We start from the raw sequence: 25372 nt of genomic DNA on the forward strand, positions 1-25372 counted from the left end.
TGTTGTTTTTCATTTCCTGCCCCTCTGCCCTTTGTCTGCTCTGTGTCCACTCGCTGTGTGTTCTGTCTGCTTTCTTTTTTCTTCTCCCGGTGTGGGAGAGAGGCCCTCAATTGCTTGAGTCACCCCCATCTCCCTGGTGTGCTGTGTCTCTCACTCTCTCCTCTGTGTCTCTGCTGCGCCAGCTCTCCACTGCCCGGGCTGCCAGCTCTTTTGAGGTACCATACAAGGGATTGAACCCAGGACCTCATGGGAAGCAGGCGCTCAACTCCTGAGCTACATCCACTCCCCAATGGGTTTTTTCATTTATTTGCTATCTTCTTAGGAGGTACTGGGTATGGAACCTGGGACTTCGTACATGGGACGCGGGTGCTCAACCACTTGAGTTACCTTTTTGATTAGACACTTATCTCCATAGAATAAAAACGTGGTAGCACGAACCAGGGTATTTCTAAGAGACCCATCATTACTGAAGCTGAGATGAGTGCAGGTTCCCTGACTCCCAAGATGCAGAGAAGAAACAGTAACTCAGGCCAGTAAAACCAAGTTTTTGTAGGGCTAGTCTTTGTTTAAATACTGGAAGGATCCTGTAGCACAACTGTTGGTTCTCCACTCTGCAAACACTTTACCCAAGGGAGGAAACCTTAAAACCCTTACAACCTAGAAGTCCCCTCGTTCTTCCCAAAGACATGCCCAATAGCTGGGATTACACGTTATGCTCTATCATGGGAGGGGGCTTTGAGGTAACCTAGTTCCAAGCTCATGCTTGCGACGTTAGGGCCAAGGCCCAATGTGAAAAGTCCAAAGACTCAGAGTGGAGCAGCAGCACAGCTAGCACTAAAGCCAGGTCCTAACTGTGCCTGATTTGGACATTTAATATAGCATATTGATCTGGAATCTTCTGGCTCCCATCTCACTTGGATTCAGACCCCCATCCCCTGCTAATTACGTGGGCTCTTCCTTTGAGCCTTCTTTGCCCACCACTGAAAAACCCCACACAGGTGTGGAGACATCTGAAAATGTAAAATGTTACGGCCCAGCACACAGGGTCAGTGGCAAGGGGCACCAGAAATACATTGGCTGATATGTGTCTTTGGAATCAATTATGCATATTCTTCCTGTATTTTACTACCACAGTTAGCCAGCAGAGTTAATTACCATTTTGGTACTTTGAACTCATGTTATGACCTTAAACCCATTCTCTTTAAAGAATTTTCTTTAGAGAAAGACCCATTTCTCGCTAGGCCTTCTTTAGCCTTTCTAATTTTAAATCACTCCTCAAATCATTGGGCAGAATGATTTCTAGGAACAAAGAAAAAGGCAGAAACCTTCAAACAACCTCAAAAAGAAGACACAGAACACAATGTTTCAAAATGGGTATATTGTTTAAGCAACAGTCCAGGATCGTAAAGTACAACACACATTTTAAAGATGAGACTTTCGTGTCATGGTCGAGCACCAGCATCATGCACACAGCATCAAGTTATTTTATACAAAACACGCCCCTGTGGGACACATTCCTTGCTGAAGACCCGCTTCTGCGCGAGCCCCTCCCTTGCTTGCTCCACCGCTTCCCATTCCAGCTTGATTGTATAGCCTAAGCCGTCCTCTGCACCAGAGCAGCAGGCTCTGCTTGTCAGCCAGTCAGGTTAGTATCTGGCTTGTTTCTTATGGTCTAAAAGTAAAAGGCATTTTCTTTGCTTTGTAGGCAGCAAGGCATGAGGCGCAGGCCTCTAGAGTTCCGTGTGGCACAGTGGAACAGAGATGCTTTTAGCAAAGCACACTGGTAATTAGGGCGACACTGAGGAGAAGGCTCTGCAGAAGACAACTGCGCGAGTTGGGGGCCTGAAAGGAACCTTGCCTGGAGACTGCCGGCTGGCCTGGCCCACCAAGGCTGGGCAAACCCAAGGGAAGCTGACAAGAAAAGGGTTTTAAAAACCTCAGTACAAAAGATCCTTGAACACGTTTGGGACCAAACTACTTGCCCTTAGAAACACGGACTAAGTGTCACAAAGCTTTCCCTCAAATCTACTACTAAAAACACTCATGCCATGGCCACCAGACCCAGTGGAGTCAGCACAGAGAAAGCGAACCCTGTTCTTTAAAAGAGGAAAAGGAAAGAAAAAAAAAAAAAAAGACAGCGGTACATAAAGTGCTTCTTTTTTAATGAAACAAATCCAAAAGATGTACAGTCAGGCTCAAGTTGTGCAGTTCACAAGCATGGAGAAAACAAACGAACAAACAAAACGACAGAGTTCAGGAGAATCGGAGTTAGCCCAGGACTAGGCTGGACTTGCCGCCAGGGGGGTTTCTTCTGGACGGCACGGGCGCTGGTGCCACCGGGCTAGGCACGGGCGCGGCGGGCACGGGCTTCTCTTCGCTCTGTCCCAGGTTGGCTTGTAAGTCTGTGTCCACATTTTCTAGAATAGAAAATGAAATTGGAGCTATGACTATTTCCAGTTAAAGAGACTAAGATTCCCCCCCACCCCACCCCACCCCAAGCCGAGGAGGTTTTGAAACATGCCTAGAGGTATAAAGCAGAAAGCAACAAGCACCCAGTGCTTCCTCACTACCCAGAATCACCCTCTGTTAAGGTTTGGCCCATGAGGCTCCACGCCTTTTTCTGCGTATGTTCTCTTCTATACACAGATCTATGAAGACAAGGTTTTCAAATGAGAACGTCACAGATAAAGCCATGGCTCCCTGACCCCCAGTACCCTCCTCTCCCCATGTGGCTTCACCTCTGTCTCCAGAGGGACCACTACTGGGTGTGTGCAGCTTTCTAGTCCATCTTTACTTTACATATATTTATACAGAGCCACACATAACACATGGTACTGTTTTGGTTGTATTTAACATAAATGGAATAACTTCTGTTTCTTCACTTTTTGAAATTCACCCCTTTAATTAATGAATCCTGTTTAATTGCTTTATAGTATTTTAGCATATAATTTATAGCACATTTGTCTCATCTTCTATTGACAGTAAAAAACTAAAACCCAACCCAACCGTTGCAAAGCTGTAATGTGTGCCTAAGGGGAGGCACACCAGGGTTTCCACACAAGGGTTTCCACCTTCGATCTGAAGACACTACACACTGTCCTCCTAAGAAGCCCAGTTGTAACCCCACAACCCCACGTGAGTGTCCTCTCCTTCCATCTTTACTACCAGTTGATAACCGCCTCACTTTAATGCGCCAAACTGGATTACCAAATTTATTTGAATGGGAAAGTACACCTGAATAGCCAAAAACATTCTAAAAAAGAAGAGTGATGTGGGAGGAATTTCACTGCCTGGCCTTGAAACATATTACAAAGCTACAGTGGTCAAACCTGCATGGTATTGGGAAGAGGATTTGACTCAACAGACAGCGCATCTGCCTACCACATGGGAGGTCCAGAGTTCAAACCCAGGGCCTCCTGACCCATGTGATGAGCTGGCCCATGCCCAGTGCTGATGCGCGTAAGGAGTGCTGTGCTACACAGGGGTGTCCCCGCGTAGGGGAGCCCCACGCACCAGAAATGCGCCCCGTAAGGAGAGCCGCCCCATGTGAGAAAAGTATAGCCTGCCCAGGAGTGGCACCGCACACACAGAGAGCTGACACAGCAAGATGATGCAACAAAAAGAGTCACAGATTTCTGATGCTGCTGACAAGAATACAAGCGGACACAGAAGAACACACAGCGAATGGACACAGCAGACAACTGGGGAGGGGGCGGTGAGCAGGGAAGGGGAGAGAAATAAAAAAAAAGAAAATTAAAAATCTTAAAAGAAATAAATAAAAAGTCATCTTATTAAAACAAAAACAAAAACCCAAGGCCTCCTGACCCGTGTGGTGAGCTGGTCCATGTGCAGTGCTGATGCGCGCAAGGAGTGCTGTGCTATGCAGGGCTGTCCGCCATGTAGGGGTGGCCCCCACATAGGGGAGCCCCATGTGCAAGGAGTGCGCCCCGAAAGGAGAGCCGCCCTGAGCGAAGAAAACACAGCCTGCCCAGGAGTGGCACCGCACACATGGCGAGTTGACGCAGCAAGATGACACAACAAAAAAAGAGACACAGATTCCTGGTGCCACTGACAAGAATACAAGCGAACACAGAAGAACACACAGCGAATGGACACACAGAGCAGACAACTGGGGGGAGGGGAGAGAAATAAAGTAAAAATTAATTTAATTTTAAAAAATCAACAAACCTGCAAGGTATTAGCATAAAGATATACATGTTAATTGCAGTGGGATAGAATTAAGAGTCCAGAAATGAACCCTCACCTCTATGGCCAACTGGTGTTCAACAAACCTACCAAGTCCACGTTAATGGGGCAAAACAGTCTCTCCAACAAATGGTGCTGGGAGGACTGGATATCCATAACCAAAAGAATGAAAGAGGACCCCTATCTTGCTCCTTATACAAGAATCAACTCAAAATGGATCAAAGACCTAAATATAAAAGCCAGGACAATGACACTACTAGAAGAAAATATGGGAAACCAACTTCAAGATCTTGTGGTAGGTGGTGGTTTCTTGAATCTTATACCCAAAGCCATAAGCAACAAAAGAAAAAATAGATAAATGGGACCTCCTCATAATTAAAATACTTTTGAACCTCAAGAACTTTGTCAAAAGGGTGAAAAAGCAGCCAACTCAATGGGAGAAAATCTTTGGAAATCACATGTCCAATAAGGGTTTAATATCCATGATATATAGAGATACTACAACTCGACAATAAAAAGACAACCAACCCAATTTAAAAATGGGCAAAAGACTTGAATATAAATTTGCCCCAAGAAGAAATACAAATGGCTAAAAAACACATGGAAAAAATGTTCAACAGCATTAGTGATTAGGGAAATGCAAATCAAAGCTACAATGAGATATCATTTCATACCTATCAAATGGCCACTATTAAAAAGACAGAGAACTACAAATGTTGGAGAGGATGTGGAGAGATAGGAATGTTTTTTCATTGTTGGTGGGAATGTAGAATGGCACAGACACTGGGGAGGACTGTGTGGCAGTTCCTAAAGAAGCTGAATATAGACTTGCCACGTGACTCGGCAATACCACTACTGGGTCTATACCCAGAAGAACTGAGAGCAGTGACATTAAAGACATCTGCACACCGACATTCATAATGGCTTATTCATGTTTGTCAAAATGTGGAAATAACCCAGGTGTCCATCAACCAATGAATGGATAAACAAACTGTGGTGTGTACGCATGATGGAATGGTATGCAGCTATATGAAGAAATGAAGCCATGGAGCACATGACAACATGGGTGAACCTGAGGACATTATGCAAGTGAAGCAAGCCAGACACAAAAGGACAAATATAGTGAGAATGTGCTACCATGAACTAAATTTACTATGTAATCTCATGGTGTTAATAACTTGAATATGGGTCACCAGAAAATAGAATGAAGTTAGAAAATGAAAAGCTGAGGGTTACCTTGTGCAGACTTGGTAAAAAAGATCTTTGGAAATGAATAGAAAAGGTGAAAACATAATATAGTGTCAGTAACTAGCAGTGTTATTATATGGATATAACAATGGTTGAAAGAGAAAATCTAACTTCATGTATATTAATAAAAGTTAGGCTACAAAATGTAACGTGGGACTATAGAGCATAGTAAAACCTCACGTGAAATATGAATATGGGTAATATTGCATATATGACTTTTTCTCTGAAACTGAACAAATAAATGTTAATGTTACAAGATGTTAATATCAGGCCAAAAAAACCCATTATGCTGAGTGAAAGAAACCATACACAAAGTACTATATATTGTATGATTCCATTTATATAAAATGTAAATATAAATCAATTTATAAAGATGAAATTAGGCAGCGGACTTGGCCCAGTCGTTAGGGCGTCCGTCTACCACATAGGAGGTCCGCGGTTCAAACCCCGGGCCTCCCTGACTCGTGTGCAGCTGGCCCATGTGCAGTGCTGATGCGTGCAAGGAGTGCCCTGCCACGCAAGGGTGTCCGCCACGCAGGGGTGTCCCCCACGTAGGGGAGCCCCACATGCAAGGAGTGCACCCCTTAAGGAGAGCCGCCCAGCGAGAAAGAAAGTACAGCTTGCCTAAGAATGGCGCCGCACACATGGAGAGCTGACACAACAGGAGGACGCAACAAAAAGAGACACAGATTCCTGTGCTGCTGACAAGAACAGAAACAGACAAAGAAGATGACGCAGCAAATAGACACAGAGAACAGACAACCGGGGTAGGGGAGGGAGGGGAGAGAAATAAATAAATAAATAAATCTTTTTAAAAAAAGATGAAATTAGATTACTGGTTATGTAGAGCTGGAGAAGGACTGCTAAGGTGTATGGAGTTTTTCTTTTTGGCATAATGAAATTGTTCTAAAATTTTTTTTTTTTTACTTTTTTTCCCCTTTCCCCTCCTTCGTCCCCCATCCCTGCCCTGCTGTTTTTGCTGTCTGTGTCCATTTGCTTCGTGATCTTCTGTATCTATTTCTCTTTCACTTTTTCTCCTCTAGGATTATCCCAGGGATTCGATCCTGGGGACCTCTGATGAGGAGAGAGGTTCCCTGTCAATTGTGCCACCTCAGTTCTTGGTTTCTACTGTGCTTCACCTTGACTCCCCTTCGTCTCTCTTTTGTTGCGTCATCATCTTGCTGTGTGTGACTCACTTGCGTGGCACTGGCTCACCGCGAGGGCACTGGGGCTTGCCGCGTGGGCACTGGCTCACCATGCAGACACGCTTTCTCTTCTTTTTCATTGGGCGGCCCCAGGGATATAACCCGGTGCTCCCACATAGTAGGTAGAAGCCCTATCACTTGAGCCACATCTGCTTCCCCTAGAATTTTTTGTGGTGATGAATGCACAACATTGTGATTATACTGAAAGCCAATGATTATATACTTTGGATAGATTATATGATATGTGAATATATCTCAATAAAAATCTTCTTAAAAAATATAAATATATCTGCCAAATTGGATGGGTGAAATATGTTTTTTTCATCTCTCTCCCATGATTACCAGGTGAGGTTGACTTAAAAAAAAAAATGGATAAGCAAATGTCCCAACATGATTTAAAAACAGTCTACCCTTCCCCTATGTATCTGTACTAATAGTGACTAGGTCACTGTCATTTCTATTACTTGAGCATTTTCCACTTTTAAAGTCATAAGAAGAGTATTGTTATCAGTATCTTAGATACTGCTTGATACATTGACTCTGACTTATAAAATTCCCAAGAAGCATATTAATAAATTTTGCTACTGAAATTCCAAACTAGCAGTTCTATCCAATAGAACTTCCTGCTAGGACAAAAATGTCCTGTCTGAACACTTGAAATGTGGCTGAAACAACAGAATTTTTACTATTATTTCATTTTAATTTAACTTTAAACTCAAATAGCCACACGTAATTTGTAATTACCATAATGAACAGTAAAGTCTTAAGGGAAGCGGATGTGGCTCAAGCAGTTGGGCTCCCGTCTACCATATAGGAGGTCCAGGTTTCGATGCCCAGGGCCTCCTGGTGAAGGCAAGCTGGCCCATGCAGAGTGCTGGCCTGCACAGAATACTGCCCCATGCAGGAGTGCTGCCCCATGATGAGTACTGGCCCACGTGGAGAGTTGGCGCAGCAAGATGAAGCAACAAAAAGAGACACAGAGGAGGGAAAATAAGAGATGCAGCAGACCAGGGAGCTGAGGTGGCAAAAGAGAATGATCACCTCTCTCCCACTCCGGAAGGCCCCAGGATGGGTTCCTGGAGCCACCTAAACGAGAATACAAGCAGACACAGAAGAACATACAGCAAAATGTACACAGAGAGCAGACAGTGGAGGGAGGGGAAGAAATAAAAAAATAAATATCCCTGTGATATGCTAAATACACTAACAGATTTGTTTTGCTTTTCATTACTATGAACAAACATAATTAAAAAGGAAAAAAATCAAATGAACTTAGATTCAATGTATTTTTCCTTGTGATTATTTTCCATGGCTAGTCTATGATATTTCAATATACCCAGAAGCTCTGTGGTAATAAAGATGCTATTAATTTATGTTATAAAACTCTACTAAAACTTTCCTTAGAATAATCACACACACTTAACCTTTACTAGCAAGCAGCTGAACACTAACTCATATGACTTGGGGAGAAACTATTTTAAGGTTAAAAGACAATTTTAAGGGACGCGAATTTGGCCCAGTGGTTAGGGCGTCCGCCTACCACATGGGAGGTCCACGGTTCAAACCCCGGGCGGCCTCCTTGATCCTTGTGGAGTTGGCCCACGGACAGTGCTGATGTGTGCAAGGAGAGCTGTGCCACGCAGGGGTGTCCCCGGTGTAGGGGAGCTCCACGTGCAAGGAGTGCGCCCTATAAGGAGAGCCACCCAGCGCGAAAGAAAGTGCAGCCTGGCCAGGAGTGGCACCACACACACACAGAGATGACCCAGCAAGAGGACGCAACAAAAAGAAACACAGATTCTCATGCTGCTGACAACGACAGAAGCGGACAAAAAGAAGAACACACAGCAAATGAACACAGAAAACAGATAACTGGGGTGGGGGTGGGGGTGGGGGCGGGGAGAAGGGGAGAGAAATAAATAAAAAATAAATCTTAAAAAAAAAAAGACAATTTTAAATTCTCTTCTTCTCCTAGTTTAAGAGTTCCAAAACCATGGCCAATGAAGCAGCAATACTGATCACACTACATAAGCACATTGTATGGGCTCAGGCCAGACACCAGTGATTTTTTTAAAAATTTCGTTTAAGTACCTCAAAGACTAAATGATAAAAGTCTATGTTCCTAAATGTCTTTGTCCCAAGTTTTAATTTCTTCAACTCAGACTCTGAAGAAAGGTCTTTAAATTTAAAAATTATACCCTTCGATCAGAAAACACAACAAGGGAAGTAGACTTGGCCCAGTGGTTAGGGTGTCTGCCTACCACATGGGAGGTCAGCGGTTCAAATCCCGGGCCTCCTTGACCCGTGTAGAGCTGGCCCACGTGCAGTGCTGATGCGCGCACGGAGTGCCCTGCCACGCAGGGGTGTCCCTGCATAGGGGAGCCCCATGCGCAAGGAGTGCGCCCCATAAGGAGAGCTGCCCAGCACGAAAGAAAGTGCAGCCGGCCCAGGAATGGTGCCGCAAACACGGAGAGCTGACACAACAAGATGATGCAACAAAAGGAAACACAGATTCTCGTGCCGCTGACAACAGAAGCGGACAATGAGCGTGCAGCGAATGCACCCAGAGAACAGACAACTGGGGTGGGGGGAGAGGAAGGAAAAAGAAAACACAACAAAATCTCAGAAATATGCTACTGCTACTTTAACATTTCATTTTAGGAATTTTTCAAACATTCTATAAATGAAACATGATGCAATAATATTCTTTATTCTTCAACTAAGAGTAAAGGTCTAATAAGTTTCCCAAAGTGACAGGTCTCGTGGTTAAGATCTAAAGCTTAGAGAGAAAGGTCACCCACTAGTTTCCTACTGCTGTCTTCCTGTTATATAAGAGGTACATCAACATTAAGTACTTAAGTCCTATAATAAGGGCCCCTTAAACAACCTGGGAAACAATTTACTGCTAATAACAACAACGCAACAAAACACACAACGTAAAAGCAACCCATATTTTTAAAAAACCCAAAACAGAGAATATAGACCATAAATCAGTCTGAGCTAACTTATCAATTCAAGTGTTTCATTTGTTGCACATCTGACAGACAGTAAAAGATCTAGCTGAATTCTCCATTGTCTGTCTGCATCAAGCAGTTAATGAATACTTCTGAAGGATACAAAATTATCTTGCAATTTTCAAGGGTATTTTTTTTCTTTTAAAATATATTTAAATATTAAATTCACAGATTTAAACATTTTCTTGTTCATTTCATTTCTTTATAGTGAAGATGAGCACTTTAGCTATCAGCCACTTATCTTTGAAATCTGTCCATAAATAGCCTTTGTCCAATTATGTTTTAAGCATTTATCTTTAGTTTTTAATTACATTTTGTATAAGCATTTTACATATTAGGGATAGTAATCCTGTATCAGACATTTGTTGTATAATTAATAAATTGGCAACGTATTTAATAAACAGAACATAAAAATTTTCTTTTCCTGTCAAAAAAAGAAAGTTCTCCTTCTCATCTTTCTACTAAAGAAAATACACCTTACTTTCCAAATATTTGCTCTCTCTCACCAGGTAATGAAATCCAGTAAAATCCATGCCTTTCATATAATAAGATTATCACATTTAATTCACTAGTGCCCGTCCAGTGAAATCATGTTTTTCAATCAATGTCCATAATAAAGATGTACTTTCACAATTCAACGAACTAAAAAATCTTTGTAGTTCATTATTACCATATTAGGTAAATATAGCCCCATAGCAAAATCAAGAGTTAGTTTCAAAGACAAATTAACTGAAATGAGGGAAAAATATATCATTTTTGGAAACAAGCGGTGTCTCACCATTGAATGAAGTTTAAAATGTACAAAGCTAGGGCTCTGACCATACAATAAGGGACAATACTCAAACGAAGGTAACAGTCTAAAACTGTCTTATTGTTTTGGAAGGAAAATTCTTCCACAGTGTGTTTTGGTAATAATTAAGTTTAACTGCATTATAATTCTAACGAACATGCTAAATCAAGGATCCCTATATTTTGGATTCCCAGTTCTTATTAAGACTGCAAATAAGTATTAGCTCACATCTATTACCAATGACTCAGATGTTTCTTTCTAATGAATTGACCATAACATTTCCAAAGTTCTGAAATGGCCAACAGACCATAGGAAGACATTTCTTTAGGCTCCTGTCTGAAACCAACAGCTCCATCAAACTGCCGGCCTTGATTCAGGGCCAATACAATGGTATTTACTTCCATAAAATGCTATTACCCCACATATCTGAAAAAGTTTTTTAAATTTTAAAAAAGGAAAAAAGAAAAAAACACCACCACCACACACAGATGGAGATAAGGAGCCTACAGACTGAAACAGCAGGCAAGCCTTCCCGGGAGATTTTTGTTTGCTCAGACAGAAGTACTTCTGCCTGAGGCAACGGAGGGTTGGTTGCTGCTAGTCTGTAATGAGGTAAGTATAGGAAATGAGAGTAAGCTTTTACAGCAACTTGACAGAGAAGGCTTTTGTCTGTTTCATCTAATAATTTAAAAATAGGGCTTTAAACAAAAATGCTTCTATAATACAAATTATATATACTCCTGAGTTTTCTTTCTTCTTTGGCACATCCTTAAGTTAACTGACCCAAAACGCCTATATCTGAATATATTAAAAATGGTTCATTATAAGGATCAAGAAATAGAAGCACAAGAAATGTGACAAACCTCATATTTCTTGAATGTAACATTAAAAAAAAAAAAAAACTGTGACAGATCACATCAAGCAACCCCTAACTTGCTTGAAGGCAGGGACTTGGATTTCTCTCCCTCTTTTGTAAAGATTTCCCAAGATGACAATTCCAAAGTCTTCCTGGTAGCATTCCTGTGTTTTTACTCAAAAGGTCAAGGTAAACTTTTCCTTATATCCAAACAAAACCTATTTTATTTAAAACTGATCTGAACAGGCTGCTTTGAAGTAAACTTTATAGCAGAATTGGAGTTAATCTTTACTCCTCCATACAGATGGTCAATTACAATGCCCTTGGCATATTGTGACAAAAGGCCTAAAAGTAGCAGCAGTTGGGAACATGGAATCAGGTGACAAAACTGATGACCAGAGAAAAAACTAAGTAAGGACTTTTGTTATCTTCTACACTTGACCGTGAGCTATTTACCTGGAGAATCTCTAGGAAACTGAGCTGGGGCAGGAGAGACGGGGAAAACTAAGCATTGAGCAGACACCTTTCTCACTACCTCACCAGGGCTCTCTGGAGCGGCTCGTGTGGGTAAATGCAAGTGACCTGAGACTTTGCAACGAAGAGGAATAAAACGTTCCTAGTCATATTCTGCAGAATCAACCCAGTCTCAGAAAAGCTATTAGGATAAGAAAATTCTAAATGAGGACGAACTTGAACCTGGCATGGTTCTTACAAGAAATTATGTGTAAACAAATGTTGATAAGAAGCTGTTGGGAAACGGACTTTGGCCCAGTGGTTAGGGCGTCCGTCTACCATATGGGAGGTCCGCGGTTCAAACCCCAGGCCTCCTTGACCCGTGTGGAGCTGGCCATGCGCAGTGCTGATGCGCGCAAGGAGTGCCCTGCCACGCAAGGGTGTCCCCCGCGTGCGGGAGCCCCACGCGCAAGGAGTGCGCCCGTGAGGAAAGCCGCCCAGCGTGAAAAGAAAGTGCAGCCTGCCCAGGAATGGCGTCGCCCACACTTCCCGTGCCGCTGACGACAACAGAAGCGGACAAAGAAACAAGACGCAGCAAATAGACACCAAGAACAGACAACCAGGGGTGGGGGTGGGGAATTAAATAAATAAATAAATCTTTAAAAAAAAAAAAAAAGCTGTTATTACATGTCAATTAAGACTGACATAAAAAGATACAAAATAAGATACAAATCTAATAGTACAATATGGAAAAACTGATGTCTGCTATTTATTTAATAAAATATCATCTCTCAGAGAACTCTTCTCCACCAAAAACAAAACCTTGATAAGAACTGGGCTTAGAAGATTCCGATGGCTGGCTGAGGGTCACACATTCTGTGACTGCTCACGAGTAGTCAGTGATGATAGATTATATTTGTAAATGCCTATTTTTATATATGATAAGTATCAACAGATTCTTTTTACTTTCCATTTCTTCAAATAAATAAGAAGCTATCCCACTCATAGCATAACCTCTTTACACACAGATTCACAACAGCTCTCCTTAAAATGCAATTCCACTTTAGATGGGAATTCAGAATATTGCCAGAGCTGGTTAGGCACCTCCCAAAGGGAGTTTAACTTCCGAAAGGCCCCCAGTAGAGACTGGGGTGAGGTGTATGTGAATTTCATCAAATGGGTAGATGAGGAAAAGCTTCTATCACATTCAATGAGTGACTGTGAGAAAGTCATCTAGCTAGACAGATGCTGGTTCTTCAGCAACAGTTGGGCAGATATAACCAACCACACACTCTCCAGGCTCCCAAATTTTTAATTCTACCTCCATTAGCCAGAATTAGTGAATAAAGATTAGCCGGTTTTTGCTAAGTAAGGTCTGATGCGGAAAGAATTTCAGGATATGGAAAGCAGCACAATCAAGAAGCCTACAAGATTTTACCTTCATCTTTTCAAACGGAACAAACCAGACACAAACAGTAACTAATCTATCTTCTCCGGAAATACACAGGAAATGCCAAGGCTCTCAGCATTCTCTTTTCGAAACCAGTTCTCATCAAAAAATGCTCTCTGAGAGGAAGGAGAAGAATGTGGTTCTTAGACATCTGCACTTGTGAGGGCTGTGTCACAAACCTAACAGTGGGTCAAGTCTTGAGGAAAGCTGCTTCTTCCTCCTGGGCCAGAGGGCCTGGTGACGGCTGCACTTCAAGCCAACCTCAGCCGCCACTGCCCCCTGCTGCGGGTGAGCCTTCGGTGTGCTCAGCGGCAGTTCTCTAGCACTTTTAGAGGAGTTCCAGTAAATACATGAGATATTTAAATTAACTAGAAAGCAGACTTGGACCATTGGATAGGGCGTCCGCCTACCACATGGGAGGTCCAAGGTTCAAACCCTGGGCCTCCTTGACCTGTGCGCAGCTGGCCCATGCGCAGTGCTGATGCGTGCAAGGAGTGTCCTGCCACGCAGGGGTGTCCCCGCGTAGGAGAGCCCCATGCGCAAGGAGTGCACCCCGTAAGGAGAGCCACCCAGTGCGAAATAAAGTGCAGCCTGCCCAGGAATGGCACAGCACACACAGAGAGCTGACACAACAAAATGACGCAATGAAAAGAAACACAGATTCCTGGTGCTGCTGATAAGGATAGAAGCAGTCACAGAAGAACACACAGCAAAATGGACACAGAGAGCAGACAACTGGGGGTGGGGGGAGAGAAATAAAAATAATAATAATAATAAAATAAATTACCTAAGCAAATTACAGCTCATTTCCACCATATAATTATTAAGATGGATGCTGACAATTTACATCTGCCCCTAAATTTTCATTTTCAAGGTTAACAGGCTACCAGTGTCTTATGGAATAATCATCTGTGATATAAATTAAATGATGTGAGCTGAGCTTGAAATGTCAAAGTCCACTACTAAAAATCTCCCATTAAATGTAATGAATATGGACCTGATTAACCGACATATATTGTTAGAAGGTGCTCCAGTCTTTTTCCTAGAACTACCTGTGAAAGGAATTAAAATTCATTACCATATCCTTCTCCAGTACATTTCTAATACTTACCTCAGTTCTGGCAGACACGAAATGTGGCTGTTTATTAACTTTTTAGTTTCATTTTATTTTCCTCTCTGCCCCAAAACATGTCAGCCCTAAGGGTAAGGTCAAGTTTCACTTCCCCTAATGTAATATTATTACAAAGTCAATAAAAAAAAATAAAAAATAAAAAAGTTTCACTTCCCAGTCTCTTTCCCTAAGACAGGATTCTAATAAAAATTCAGATCTGTCCTAAAACCATTTTTAAAACCAGAAATTCATTCTTCAGAAGTACTCACCATGAATGTCACCTTCTCCCTGGAAAATTTAAAAAGTAAATAAAATTAATTTTCTTCAAATTTTAATTTGCCATGCACAAATAAAAGTCACAGTTCATAGCAGCTAACATCTATTTGAAACCAAATTTCATTTTGATGCAATAAAGTATAGGGTCAAGCTACATTATAATGAGCAACCTTTCTTCGACTTGGGACAATGTTATAAAAATTCTGTATGACAAACTGCCTCAGTGCCAGTAACACCCACCCCTCAAATACCAAAAAACCTTAGCATTTACTCTGATGATCTATTACCAATGGCCATTTCAGAGCATCTTTTGTCAGAATGGTAAACTGGTAAATCCATTTTTCCATTTCTCGCTCTTTTCCTCATCTAGCTGTTGAAGGGCCTGTATCAATTCCAAAGCCCCTTCTCCATCTCTGCCCCATGTGCAGACCTGATGCCCCAGTGCATTCTGAGGTTCCCGTTAGGAGGACCTGCTCAGGCCTGGGGCTTTCCAGACTCACACCCGGGAGGCTTTGTGGCCAAGTTCACCTGCAGACTCAGCCGTGGTAAAACCTGCACCATCTCCCAGAGCTCAACTCAAGCACCAGGGCAACATGTGTGACCAACTCTCATAGGCCTTGAACTCAGAGAAGCTACCATATCTATGATACTAGGGAAGTAAGTGTGATCCAGAAGTTCCAGAAATTCAATACTGAAGGGTCAAAGAGACATCTGACCAGATCAAGATCACATTAACTCACTTTTATGGCTTGGCTCTATTTGTTAATCTTCCATCATCAATATGTTCCAGTTTAATTCCTAATTACCTCTAGGTAAAATTCCAATGCAGAATTGAAACTCTTAGTAAAAGAGGGGGGAATGTAACTTCCAAATTGTATTCATCTCAAAGGCTTTCTTTTTCTTTATGTTATATCGTACTTACTTTCAGATCTAAGAAGTCTCCAGAGCTCGCTTCAGCAGAGTTCCTTCTCTGGGGTCCAGATGACTCAGAATCTTCCCTACCATCACTGGACTTGGCACCTAAAAATCAAAATGTACTTTATTAAGGTAGAAGACCTACAGGAAATCACTTTTTTAGTAATTCACATTATGTGTTAGTCTCATATTACAAAACAAGGAAAACAGTCTTCAGGAGGTTAGGTCATGGCTTAAAATCTCTCTAAAGACACTAACCAAATCGACTTCAAGCCTTGTTCTAACGCATCAAATAGACCCTCAGTATTTTCTGTTTCTTAGTATCAGTCTTTCCTCTAATGAGCTTGAACTGCTGTTTACTTTCTGACGAGTAAAAGCTAGAATTTTGCCCATCAATACAAAACCAGCTGAGGTTGTTGAAAGCACGGCCACTGCTCTGAACAGAGATTACAGATAAAAGCAATACCTGTGGACTTGGCCCAAGAAGGGGGGTTTTCTTCAGGTGTCCCAAAGATGCTAGAGGCCATTTTGTTTCTCCTCACAGGTTGCTCTGTCGGTTCATCGAAGCCTAACGAAAAATTGGATCCACCACCTGGAGGCCGCAAAACCCTAGAAATAACGGCAAAACCGCAATTTCAGATCATACCAAAACATTTCTGGGCAGAAATAGTTTCACATGCCTTTGATTTCATTTCCCTTGCTCATCCTGTCCCCTGTACCTTACAAAAGAAGAGCTTCTAATGGGAAGAAGCCACTGCTTCCATCACAGCATAGGTCCAATGCTGGATATCAACGTGCATGCACACATTGCTTCACAATATTTGTACTAAGTCATCACACAAAACAGCTAAAACAGCCTGAAAGTCATCACAAATAACAACCTGGTGTCCTCTTTGAAGAGTTGCTAATGGACCTTGCCCTATAGGATTTAGAGAATATATTTACAATGAAGTTTAGAAACACAACTTATTTTTTTCCCATTTAAAAAGCATTTCCAGAGAAGTAGATGTGGCTCAAGCAGTTAGGCGCCTGCCTACCACACAGGAGTTCCCAGGTTCTGGTTCCAATGTCTCCTAAAGATTAGCAAGCCAGCAAGCGGATGTGACAGGCTGGCACGGCGAGCTGACACAACAAGATGGCACAATGAAGAGGCATGACAAAGAAACACAATAAGAGATACAACAAGCAGGAATGGAGGTGGCTCAAGCCATTTGGCACATCCATGAGAGGTCCTGGGTTTGATTCCCAGTGCCTCCTAAAAAGAAAATGAGCATACAATGAACAGACACGGGGCAGACAGAGAGCACAAAACAATGGGGAGGAGGGATAAATTAAAAAGAAAAAAGAAAAAAAAAAGAAGCATTTCCATTTTTATTTTCAACTAAAATCAAAATAGAAAGCATATACATATAAAAGTTAACTAGTGGGAAACAGATGTGGCTCAACCAATTGGGCTCCCGTCTACCATCTAGCAGGTCGAGGGTTTGATGCCCAGGGCCTCCTGGTGAGGACAAGCTGGCCCACGCAGAGTTCCGGCCCACAGGGAATGTGGCCCCATGCAGGAGTGCTGCCCTGCATGGGAAAGCCGCCCCGTGCAGGAATGCCAGTCAACATGGAGAGGTGGGGCAGCAAGATGACGCAACAAGAGACACAGAGGAAAGAAAATAAGAAGACATAGCAGAACAGGGAGATGAGGTGGCCCAAGAGAGTAATTGCCTTTCTCCTGCTCCGGAAAGTCCCAGGATCGGTTCCCAGAGCCACCTAATGAGAATACAAGCAGATACAGGAGAACACACAGCGATTGGACAGAGAGCAGATGGTAGATGGGGGAGAAATAAATTAAAATTTAAAATTTAAAAATTGCTTTAAAAAAAAAAAGCTAACTAGTTTAAAAGACCCAGGAGAGCAAACAGCTACTTGTATTTTACTATTCTCACCAACAAACATTAGTGAATAGCCAGAAGGGGGAGTCAACATGAGGAAGTAAGTGTAAGATTTCAGGGCAAGTTCTATACATGTATTTCTTTGACATCATTTGTAGCTTTTTATTCAACATAGAAATATAGTACTTTCATATTTACAAATCCTTCTGCCATAATTTTGAACCATTTGTCTCCTCCCTGGAAAAACTCAATGTAATTCTTTATTGACACCACTAAAAACAAAGAAAACTGACATTGTTTTGTGGGATGATTTTGTAACTACCAATTCAATTCCTTTATTGGTTACAGGAGTAGCAGGATTTTCTATTTTTCTTTAAAAAAAAAAAAAAGATTTATTTATTTCTCTCCCCTTCCCCCCCATTGTCTGCTCTCTGTGTCCATTTGCTGTGTGTTCTTCTGCGTAAGTGTGCATTATCAGGTGCCACAAGGAAACTGTGTCTCTTTTTTGTTATTGTTGCATCATCTTGCTTTGCTGCATCAGCTCTCTGTGTGTGCAGCACCACTCCTGGGGAGGCTGTGCTTTTTTCACGTGGGGTAGCTCTTCTTGCCGGGCACGCTCCTTGAGCGTGGGGCAACCCTACGCAGGGGCCCCCTGCATGGCACGGCACTCCTTGCACGCAGCAGCACTGTGCATAGGCCAGCTCACCACACAGGCCAGAAGGCCCTGGGGATCAAACCTGGGACCCTCCATATGGTAGGCAAACCCTCTATTAGTTGAGCCACGTCCACTTTCCATTCTATTTCTTCTTAAGTCAGTTTGAGTAAGAAACATTTTTCTAGGAATGCATCCATTTCATCCCAGGTCCCAAATAAATACTTGTTCATTTGTAAACATGGCTCATTAGGTCAGACAAGGCTGAAAACTAAATACTTAAAGTAAAAATTTCCTTCTAAGTACACCTTTCAAGGCATTCCAAGCTGTGATACATAACATATTTTTATTATTGTTCTTCCATTCAATTTTATTTCCATTATTTTCTTCTTGACACGTAAATTATTTAGAAGAAATTTCCAAACCTTGGGGTCTTTCTAGTTTAGTTACTGATTTCCATTAATTACAAAGAGGACAGATAACAGTCAGTATGACACAAACCCTTTAAAATTTGATGACTTGCTTTATGGTCTAATATATGGTCAATTTTCTAACTATTCTGTATTTGCCAATGTTCTACATGTGTCTAAGTAGATCAAGCTTGTTAACGGACTTGTTCCAATCTTCTGATTTTTAAAATAAGTTGTATCAACTTACTGAATCTATTAATTTCTACTACAGGGAAGCAGACTTGGCCCAGTGGTTAGGGCGTCCATCTACCACGTGGGAGGTCCGCGGTTCAAACCCCGGGCCTCCTTGACCGGTGTGGAGCTGGCCCATGTGCAGTGCAGATGCACGCAAGGAGTGCCCTGCCACGCAGGGGTGTTCCCCGCCTGGGGGAGCCCCATGCGCAAGGAGTGTGCCCCGGAAGGAGAGCTGCCCGGCGCGTAAGAAAGTGCAGCCTGCCCAGGAATGGCGCCACACACAAGGAGAGCTGACGCAACAAAAAGAAACACAGATTCTCAGTGCCACTGATATGGATAGAAGCGGTCACAGAAGAACATGCAGCGAATGGACTCAGAGAGCAGACAACTTGGGGGCAGGGGGGAGAGAAATAAATTTTTTAAAAATCTTTAATTTCTGCTACAGTGGGGCGCTTGTCAGTTCTCTTCATAATTCTGTCAATACAAAGATTTCTCTCTCAAAAATATTGCTCCTAGAGCATTGTAGATCAGTAGGGAAAACTACATTGGGTCAACTGGATAATCATTTTGATTAAACAAATGAACAAATACATATAGACCCCAGATCACTTCATTTACCAAATTAAGTGCCAGTTAGGTCAGTATTTCAATTTAAAGACGAAAACAAAAGTAGTGGAAGAAAATATGTATGAATATGGTGTTAATCTTGAAGAACTTTCTAAGCATATGGTAGAAGCCAGAAACCATGAAAAAATAGAGTAAATTAGGCAAAAATACATAACATTTAACAAAGGATAATATTACTAATATTCATAAAGCTCTTAAATAATTTCAAAAATCACAAGACAAAAAATGGACAAAAAGTACTAACGGGTCATTAAAATGGACTTATAAATACTAAAAATTCAACCTTACTAAAAAAATGCAATTTAAAACAAAAGGATTTACTTTTTGTTTATTGGATTGGCAAAAGTGAAAAAATGCTAACAATTCTCAGCATTAGAATAAATTTGTACGAACTTTCTACAACCATACATACACAGAAAGATACACATATTAAGATGTGTCAAAACTTGGAAACAGGGGAGTGGATGTAGCTCAGTGGTTGAGCACCTGCTTCCCATGTACAAGGGTCCTGGGTTCAAGCCCTAGTACTTCCTCAACACCACCAACAACAAAATGAAAGAGTGAGAGATTGGTTATCAAGTGTATCTATACAATGGGAAGCTATATGAGATTTCTCTTTATTAATGAAAAGCTGCCCAAAACACACTGAATAGCAAGAAGTTGGATAACAAATATGAACTCAATTACATGCTATTAAAATTATGTATATAGGGTACACACTGATCGAGCTGTGTGACCTTGGGTAATTTGCTTGACTTCTCTATGCCTTGGTTTTCTCTTCTATAAAGTGGGAATAATAGCTACCTCATAAAACTACATAAAGATTAAATCATATATGCCATGCTTAGAACAGTCAATCTGGAACATGACAATCACGAGTCTTGACTCTTATTAAGATCTAGATATAAGCGCTTGAAAGTATGTTCACAATGTTTTCAGTGGCTTACTGTCGGGAATTTCAGGTGAATTTTAACTTCTTTTCTATACTTCCTACCTTTCTATATCACTATTAATCTAAAATCATTTCAAAGACTGCTTCTGGATTCAGAACTCCTTAACAATTTCTTTTGACAGTAACTCCTTTTTCCTCCTGTTCAGTTTACGTGATCCCTCTTTGTGGGCACTTGTGTCCACTTTGGATCTCCAGGCAAAAACCCCAGTTCCTCCGCTGCCTTGGGAGGAGCTGCTGGCCTCCTCGGTGCTTCCTCAGCCAGGCTCTACCATTCAGGCCTCGTCTCTGCCCCCCACCAGCCAGCCGGTGGAGGCCTGGGGAGACCTAGCAGGTGATCTGATGACCGCTGCCTGCTGTCAGCACGGCCTCCTCTCAAGCACACCTCCTTCCCCGCTCTTCTTCACCACTCTGGTTGGACCACTTTCTTCTCGGTGGCACAAACCTGATTTTCTTTACCTGCATATTTCTCCTGCCTAGGTGCCCTCTCCATGCTGCCATCCATGACCATTCAAAACCCAGCCCATCTCAGAAACTTCTAGCTCAAGTTGTACCTCCTCCAGGAGGCCACTAGAGCCTTAGTGACCTCCAAGGGTAAGAGAGAAGACCAGAGCTGAAAGGGACGCTAGGCTTGCTCCTTCAGAAGTCACAAGCTTTCACTCAGCCCTCCCATCGCAAAGGCAGTCACAGGCGATGCGAACACCAGTCAGTGTGGCTGCGTTCCAAGAAAACTCTATTTACAGGCACTGAAACTTGAATTTCGCGTCATCTTCGCATGTCATAAAATATTCTCCTTCAACCATTTAGAAAAGTAAAAACGATCCTGGCCCACAGGTCCTGCAGGCCGTGTGCTGGACTCAGCTCTATCCAGTGCAGCGGCTCTATAGAGTCATCTTTAGGAGAGCCTAGGCAGGCTCTGGGAAATTATAAAATAAATCATCCAACATTAGTTAAATAACCGAGATGGGACCAGACCCCAAATCCTCAGAACTTGGCAGGCACATAACAGGTGCTCAAAATGGGGGTGGTAAGTGGAGGAACCAGGCAATACCATTTTTCTTGTCAAACTACAAATTGTAGAGTTGGTGCTTTGAGTCAAGTTTTCTTGTTTTCTAGCCTTAGAGGATCATATATTCCTTATATACGGTTCTGCTAGTATCCTCCCCTGATCTGATATTTGTGCCTGTCCATAGTAAAGCTCAATAGTCATGTCACACTAAATACATTTTCATTATTTCCCCCCTCAGAGGGGAAGATCCTGCTGCATTCCTTTAAAACATCTATAACATTTAAAACCCCATTTTTTAAAGTCTCAGATATGAAATATCTACTTAGATTAAACTCATATAAGTTAAGATAAATATGTTCAGGCATACATTTTATGAGGATGATAATTTTAGATTTGCTTAATTAAACTGTTTAAATCACAGTTAAAAGTATGTTATGAATTTTTAATAGGCTTTCTCTCATGTTCCAGTCTTAAGCAATTAGGTTTTTATCATTTGTACCCCCAAATCAAACTGAACTTGCTTCACTATCATTCCCTTCAGTCTTTAGAGAGTTGAATGGTTTTCTTTACTCATCATAATTAACGACTTCATTAATTATTTAGGTCAGTTGAAAATCTTCAGAACTCTAATGGGCTAGGAAATATTCTGGGCCTTACCAACAACAAAAAGACCCTAGTACCAAAACACCAGCTTAAAGGAAAGTCAAAGCTCTTCCCAGTTCAACTTTTTTGAGGTATATGTTCATCTTACAAGAGCAAGTCGTAGCTACTATGGTGATGTCAGTGTTTTCTAATAGCGAGACATCCCCAAACAAAGGATTTGGAGCGTAAGACAGAAATTATTCCAATTTTATTTTTTTAAGATCCTACTCTTCTTTCTGAACTATACATATGATAACTCAATCAAGATCACTTTATTTGTCAACAAAAATGTGAACTTGTATCGTGGACAGCAATTTTTTAAAAAATTACTCTTTATCTTCCTACTCTCTTTAAATCCCAGAGCTTGCAAATGATTTTTACAGATCACTCCTTCCCAACCCAAATTTATAACATGTTTATTGTGGAGCCCGGAGAATGTTACTGGAGCAAAGAACTTTAGGAGAAGTGAATGAGATTACAGTAGAAAAGGTGGGAATTAAACGAAAGGACAATGCTGAGAAAAGGACAACACAAGAGCAGAATAGTGGAGGCAAACTGATGACAAATTAAAGCATTTACTCTGCAGAACCAAATATCATTTGTCTCACATTTCAGATACAGATCAAAAAATCTAAGTGTGAGGATTCATTTAATCTGGTTTCTGAAATTCTTTATGAAAAACTAAACTGAGCTCAACCCAGAAGGATTAAACCCCAGGTTACATATCATCATTCCAACAACCCAAGTCTCACTGGCAGAAAGTTGACCTCAAAGCACAAAATGAGAAAGCCCAGGCTCAATTTGTTCCAGTGTCCTCTCAAAAACATTACCTCTTTGGAAGGATGACAACAGAAGAGTGGTGAGCAGTGTTTAGTATTTGGTAGGTCCTCACTATGCCTGGTCCTGCAACCTCACAGAAACCCTTAATTGTTTAATTTTATCCCTCCTGTTCCACATTGTAAAATGGAAAGAAATTCATTGAACAGGAATGTCATTTCCAATGCTTCTAAGACTCCTCAGTTGAGGCTTGCTTTTTGTCTGAAGTTCTCCAGTGCCTGGGAGATACTGCTATTTCAATCTGTCTCTTAGCCCACAAAATGGCTCCCTTTGTGCCACTTGCCCAGGACCCCAGGGCCTGCCACACATCCCTGCAGGTCGTGATCAATTGAGAATATACACCCAGAAAATGTGGGATCTGAGCTTCCTTCAAGCCTTGAGCAGGATCGCAGAACACCTGGAACCCACTTAAAGAACAGCGAGCAATTAATAGCCGAGACAATGTGGAATCCTTGCACAGAACCCCAAACCTTCCAACTACTGGGCAAGGGCTTGGATCAGGAGCCCAGTCCAAACGCCATACGCGGTGCCCTCTTCCCAAAACACCGTGGGAGAGGTGGCAAGAAAGGGCCCAGCTTCCCAGGTGGAGACACCGCCGAGGAGACAATGGAAGTCTCCGGCCCCGCCCAAGAACAGGAAACCTCCTCCCGCAGCGGAGCCGCGGCCGGGGAGAAACTCGTTTGACACACGTCAAAAGGGGAAACGAGAAAGGTGGGTCCGAAGGGTGGAAAGCAGAAAACCCACGCGGCCTGGCTCAATTCCCCTCCGCTCGGGGGTGGGCGCGGGAGGGAAGGAGAAGGCACTTTCCTTTGTTAGGAGAGGGAAGGCTCTTCCAAGAGGGCCGAAGAGTCGGGGCCCGAAGGGGCGGGGGTCGCCAAGACCAGCCCCTCCCGACCGCAGATGCCACCTGCCGGGCAGGCCCGAGGGGAAGCCTGGGGGTTGGGGGAGGGGGGCACGGCGAAGGCCGGAGCTCCCCAGACTCGACTGACCCTGTCGCACCCTGCGGTCGCCACGCCCGAGCGTGGGGCCAGCCACATGTCCCCGACCAGGGGCCCGAGCGCGTGGTCGGGGGGATGGGACAATGGGGGCAGAGCAGGGCGCCCCGGAGGCTGCGCTCGGGGTCCCAGACCACCGCCCAGGGGCTGCGCCGGCTGGCCCGGGGTGGGGGGCGAGCCCGCCCCGCACGCTCCGAGGCAGGAAAGCGCACCCTGCTCCGGGGCCCGAGCCGGCCGCAGCCCTCGCTCTGGGGGAGGAATGAATGGAGAGGAGCCGGCAGCGGGGCGGGGCCGGCGCCGAGGGCTCGCCCGCAGGCACAAAGGCGACGCGGGCGGCCGTGCCCCGCAGCCCACCCGGGCCGGAGCGCGGCGCGCGGGGCACGTTACCGCCAACGACCGGCCGCCGGCCCGCGGGGCCCCTGCGGCCGGCCGCCCGCCCGGCCCCTCCGCGGCTCGGTCGCCTCACCGGGAGCTATTCCTGCTGTTGGGGTCGACGCCCTTGAAGGTGGTGGTAGTGGTCATGGCGCCGAGGGGCGAAGAGACCGGCGCGACAGGAGGACGCTAGAAGGAAGGGTCGGACCGAGGGGCGCAGAGGAGCTCCACGCCACAGCCGGCGACCGCTGCAGGAGCCTCGGCCACCGCTCGCCCGCTGAGCCGCCGCCTTTATAGGGCTCGCAAACCCCGCCCACAGCCGGCCATCATTGGCTGGTTCAAACGGCTCCTCTCGTTCCTATTGGCTCCCCGAGCTGCCGAGCACCGTCCGGCGCCGCGAGAGGCTGCGGCGACACTGTTCAGCTAAGCCCGCCCCCTTCCTGGACAGGGAAGGTCTGGGGACGCCTTCTGTCCCCCACCCCCAAATCTCGGAGTTGATTGGACAAAGGACGAAGCTGCCCCGCGCTTGGTACAAATAGTGCTCGCTGGCACTTAAAAGTTACCTGATAGGGGGAAAGCTGGCTCTGGGGGAGTAAGGGCCGGCAAGTCGAGGTCAGGTTTGCCGTTACCATTCCCTCCTGGGCTTTCTTTACTCATAGTGGGATGATTGCCGATACCAGTTGACATTGATTTATTGAACACCTACTGTGTATCCCGTTTGGAACCTACAGTCCCAAAGCAGCAGCACTATGAGTCAGCAACAGAAAGCAAGCCAAGATGATCCCTTTTAAAGCGACTGGAAATTCTTCACATTTGAATGTTACTATTTAGCTGTAATGGGTGGTGCAAGCACTGGACCAAAATTACAATCGTTCCGATTTGGGGATCTGTTCTAAAGCTCATTAATGTCAGGGCCGAGGAATGACCTCCTCCCTTGCTACCAGCCAGGCCCCTGCAGCTGTTTATAACCCATAAATCATGACGCGTCCACCTGTCTGGGTAAATCTATCCCTGCAACAAATGTACACACATTTGGAGGACTCAGGAATGACTGTTTACAAGATAATAGGAAAGTCGTGGTCAAACCAGAGTGGAGGCCGTTGATGGATAACCCTTCTCCCGGCATGCAGCTTTCCTCAATGCAGCTATGCAGCTCTTTCCTGATCTCAGTATTTCCACAAATTTGAACCACACTCCTCTTTGCATGGCCTCCTCCTCCATCCAGGGAGTGTGAAGTTTGC

General features: G+C 43.6%; 1 protein-coding gene and 1 non-coding gene across 2 annotated transcripts; both read right to left on the minus strand.

The window, feature by feature from the left end:
- Positions 1-2145: 2145 nt before the first annotated feature.
- JPT1 (Jupiter microtubule associated homolog 1) lies at positions 2146-24424 on the minus strand. Its single transcript, XM_058284702.2, has 5 exons — positions 24226-24424; positions 15988-16130; positions 15529-15626; positions 14600-14618; positions 2146-2417 (listed from the first exon to the last, which is right to left on the minus strand). The coding sequence occupies exons 1-5, from the start codon at positions 24279-24281 to the stop codon at positions 2269-2271; spliced, it is 465 nt and encodes a 154-aa protein (XP_058140685.1). The 5' UTR covers positions 24282-24424; the 3' UTR covers positions 2146-2268.
- LOC111765452 (small nucleolar RNA SNORA2/SNORA34 family) lies at positions 10707-10843 on the minus strand. The gene has a single exon (XR_002797790.1). It is a non-coding gene; the product is annotated as a small nucleolar RNA SNORA2/SNORA34 family (small nucleolar RNA).
- Positions 24425-25372: the final 948 nt, after the last annotated feature.

The sequence above is a fragment of the Dasypus novemcinctus genome, chromosome 21 (genome assembly GCF_030445035.2).
Source record: "Dasypus novemcinctus isolate mDasNov1 chromosome 21, mDasNov1.1.hap2, whole genome shotgun sequence".
In the NCBI taxonomy this organism is placed as follows: domain Eukaryota; kingdom Metazoa; phylum Chordata; class Mammalia; order Cingulata; family Dasypodidae; genus Dasypus; species Dasypus novemcinctus.

Excerpts from the sequence above, each read along its gene's own strand:
- JPT1 (XM_058284702.2), bottom strand. The coding sequence starts at position 24,281 with ATGACCACTACCACCACCTTCAAGGGCGTCGACCCCAACAGCAGGAAT. Across the intron at positions 16,131-24,225 it reads AACAGCAGGAATAGCTCCCG|GGTTTTGCGGCCTCCAGGTG; the intron begins GTGAGGCGACCG and ends CGTTATTTCTAG. Across the intron at positions 15,627-15,987 it reads TTCTTGGGCCAAGTCCACAG|GTGCCAAGTCCAGTGATGGT; the intron begins GTATTGCTTTTA and ends TTTGATTTTTAG.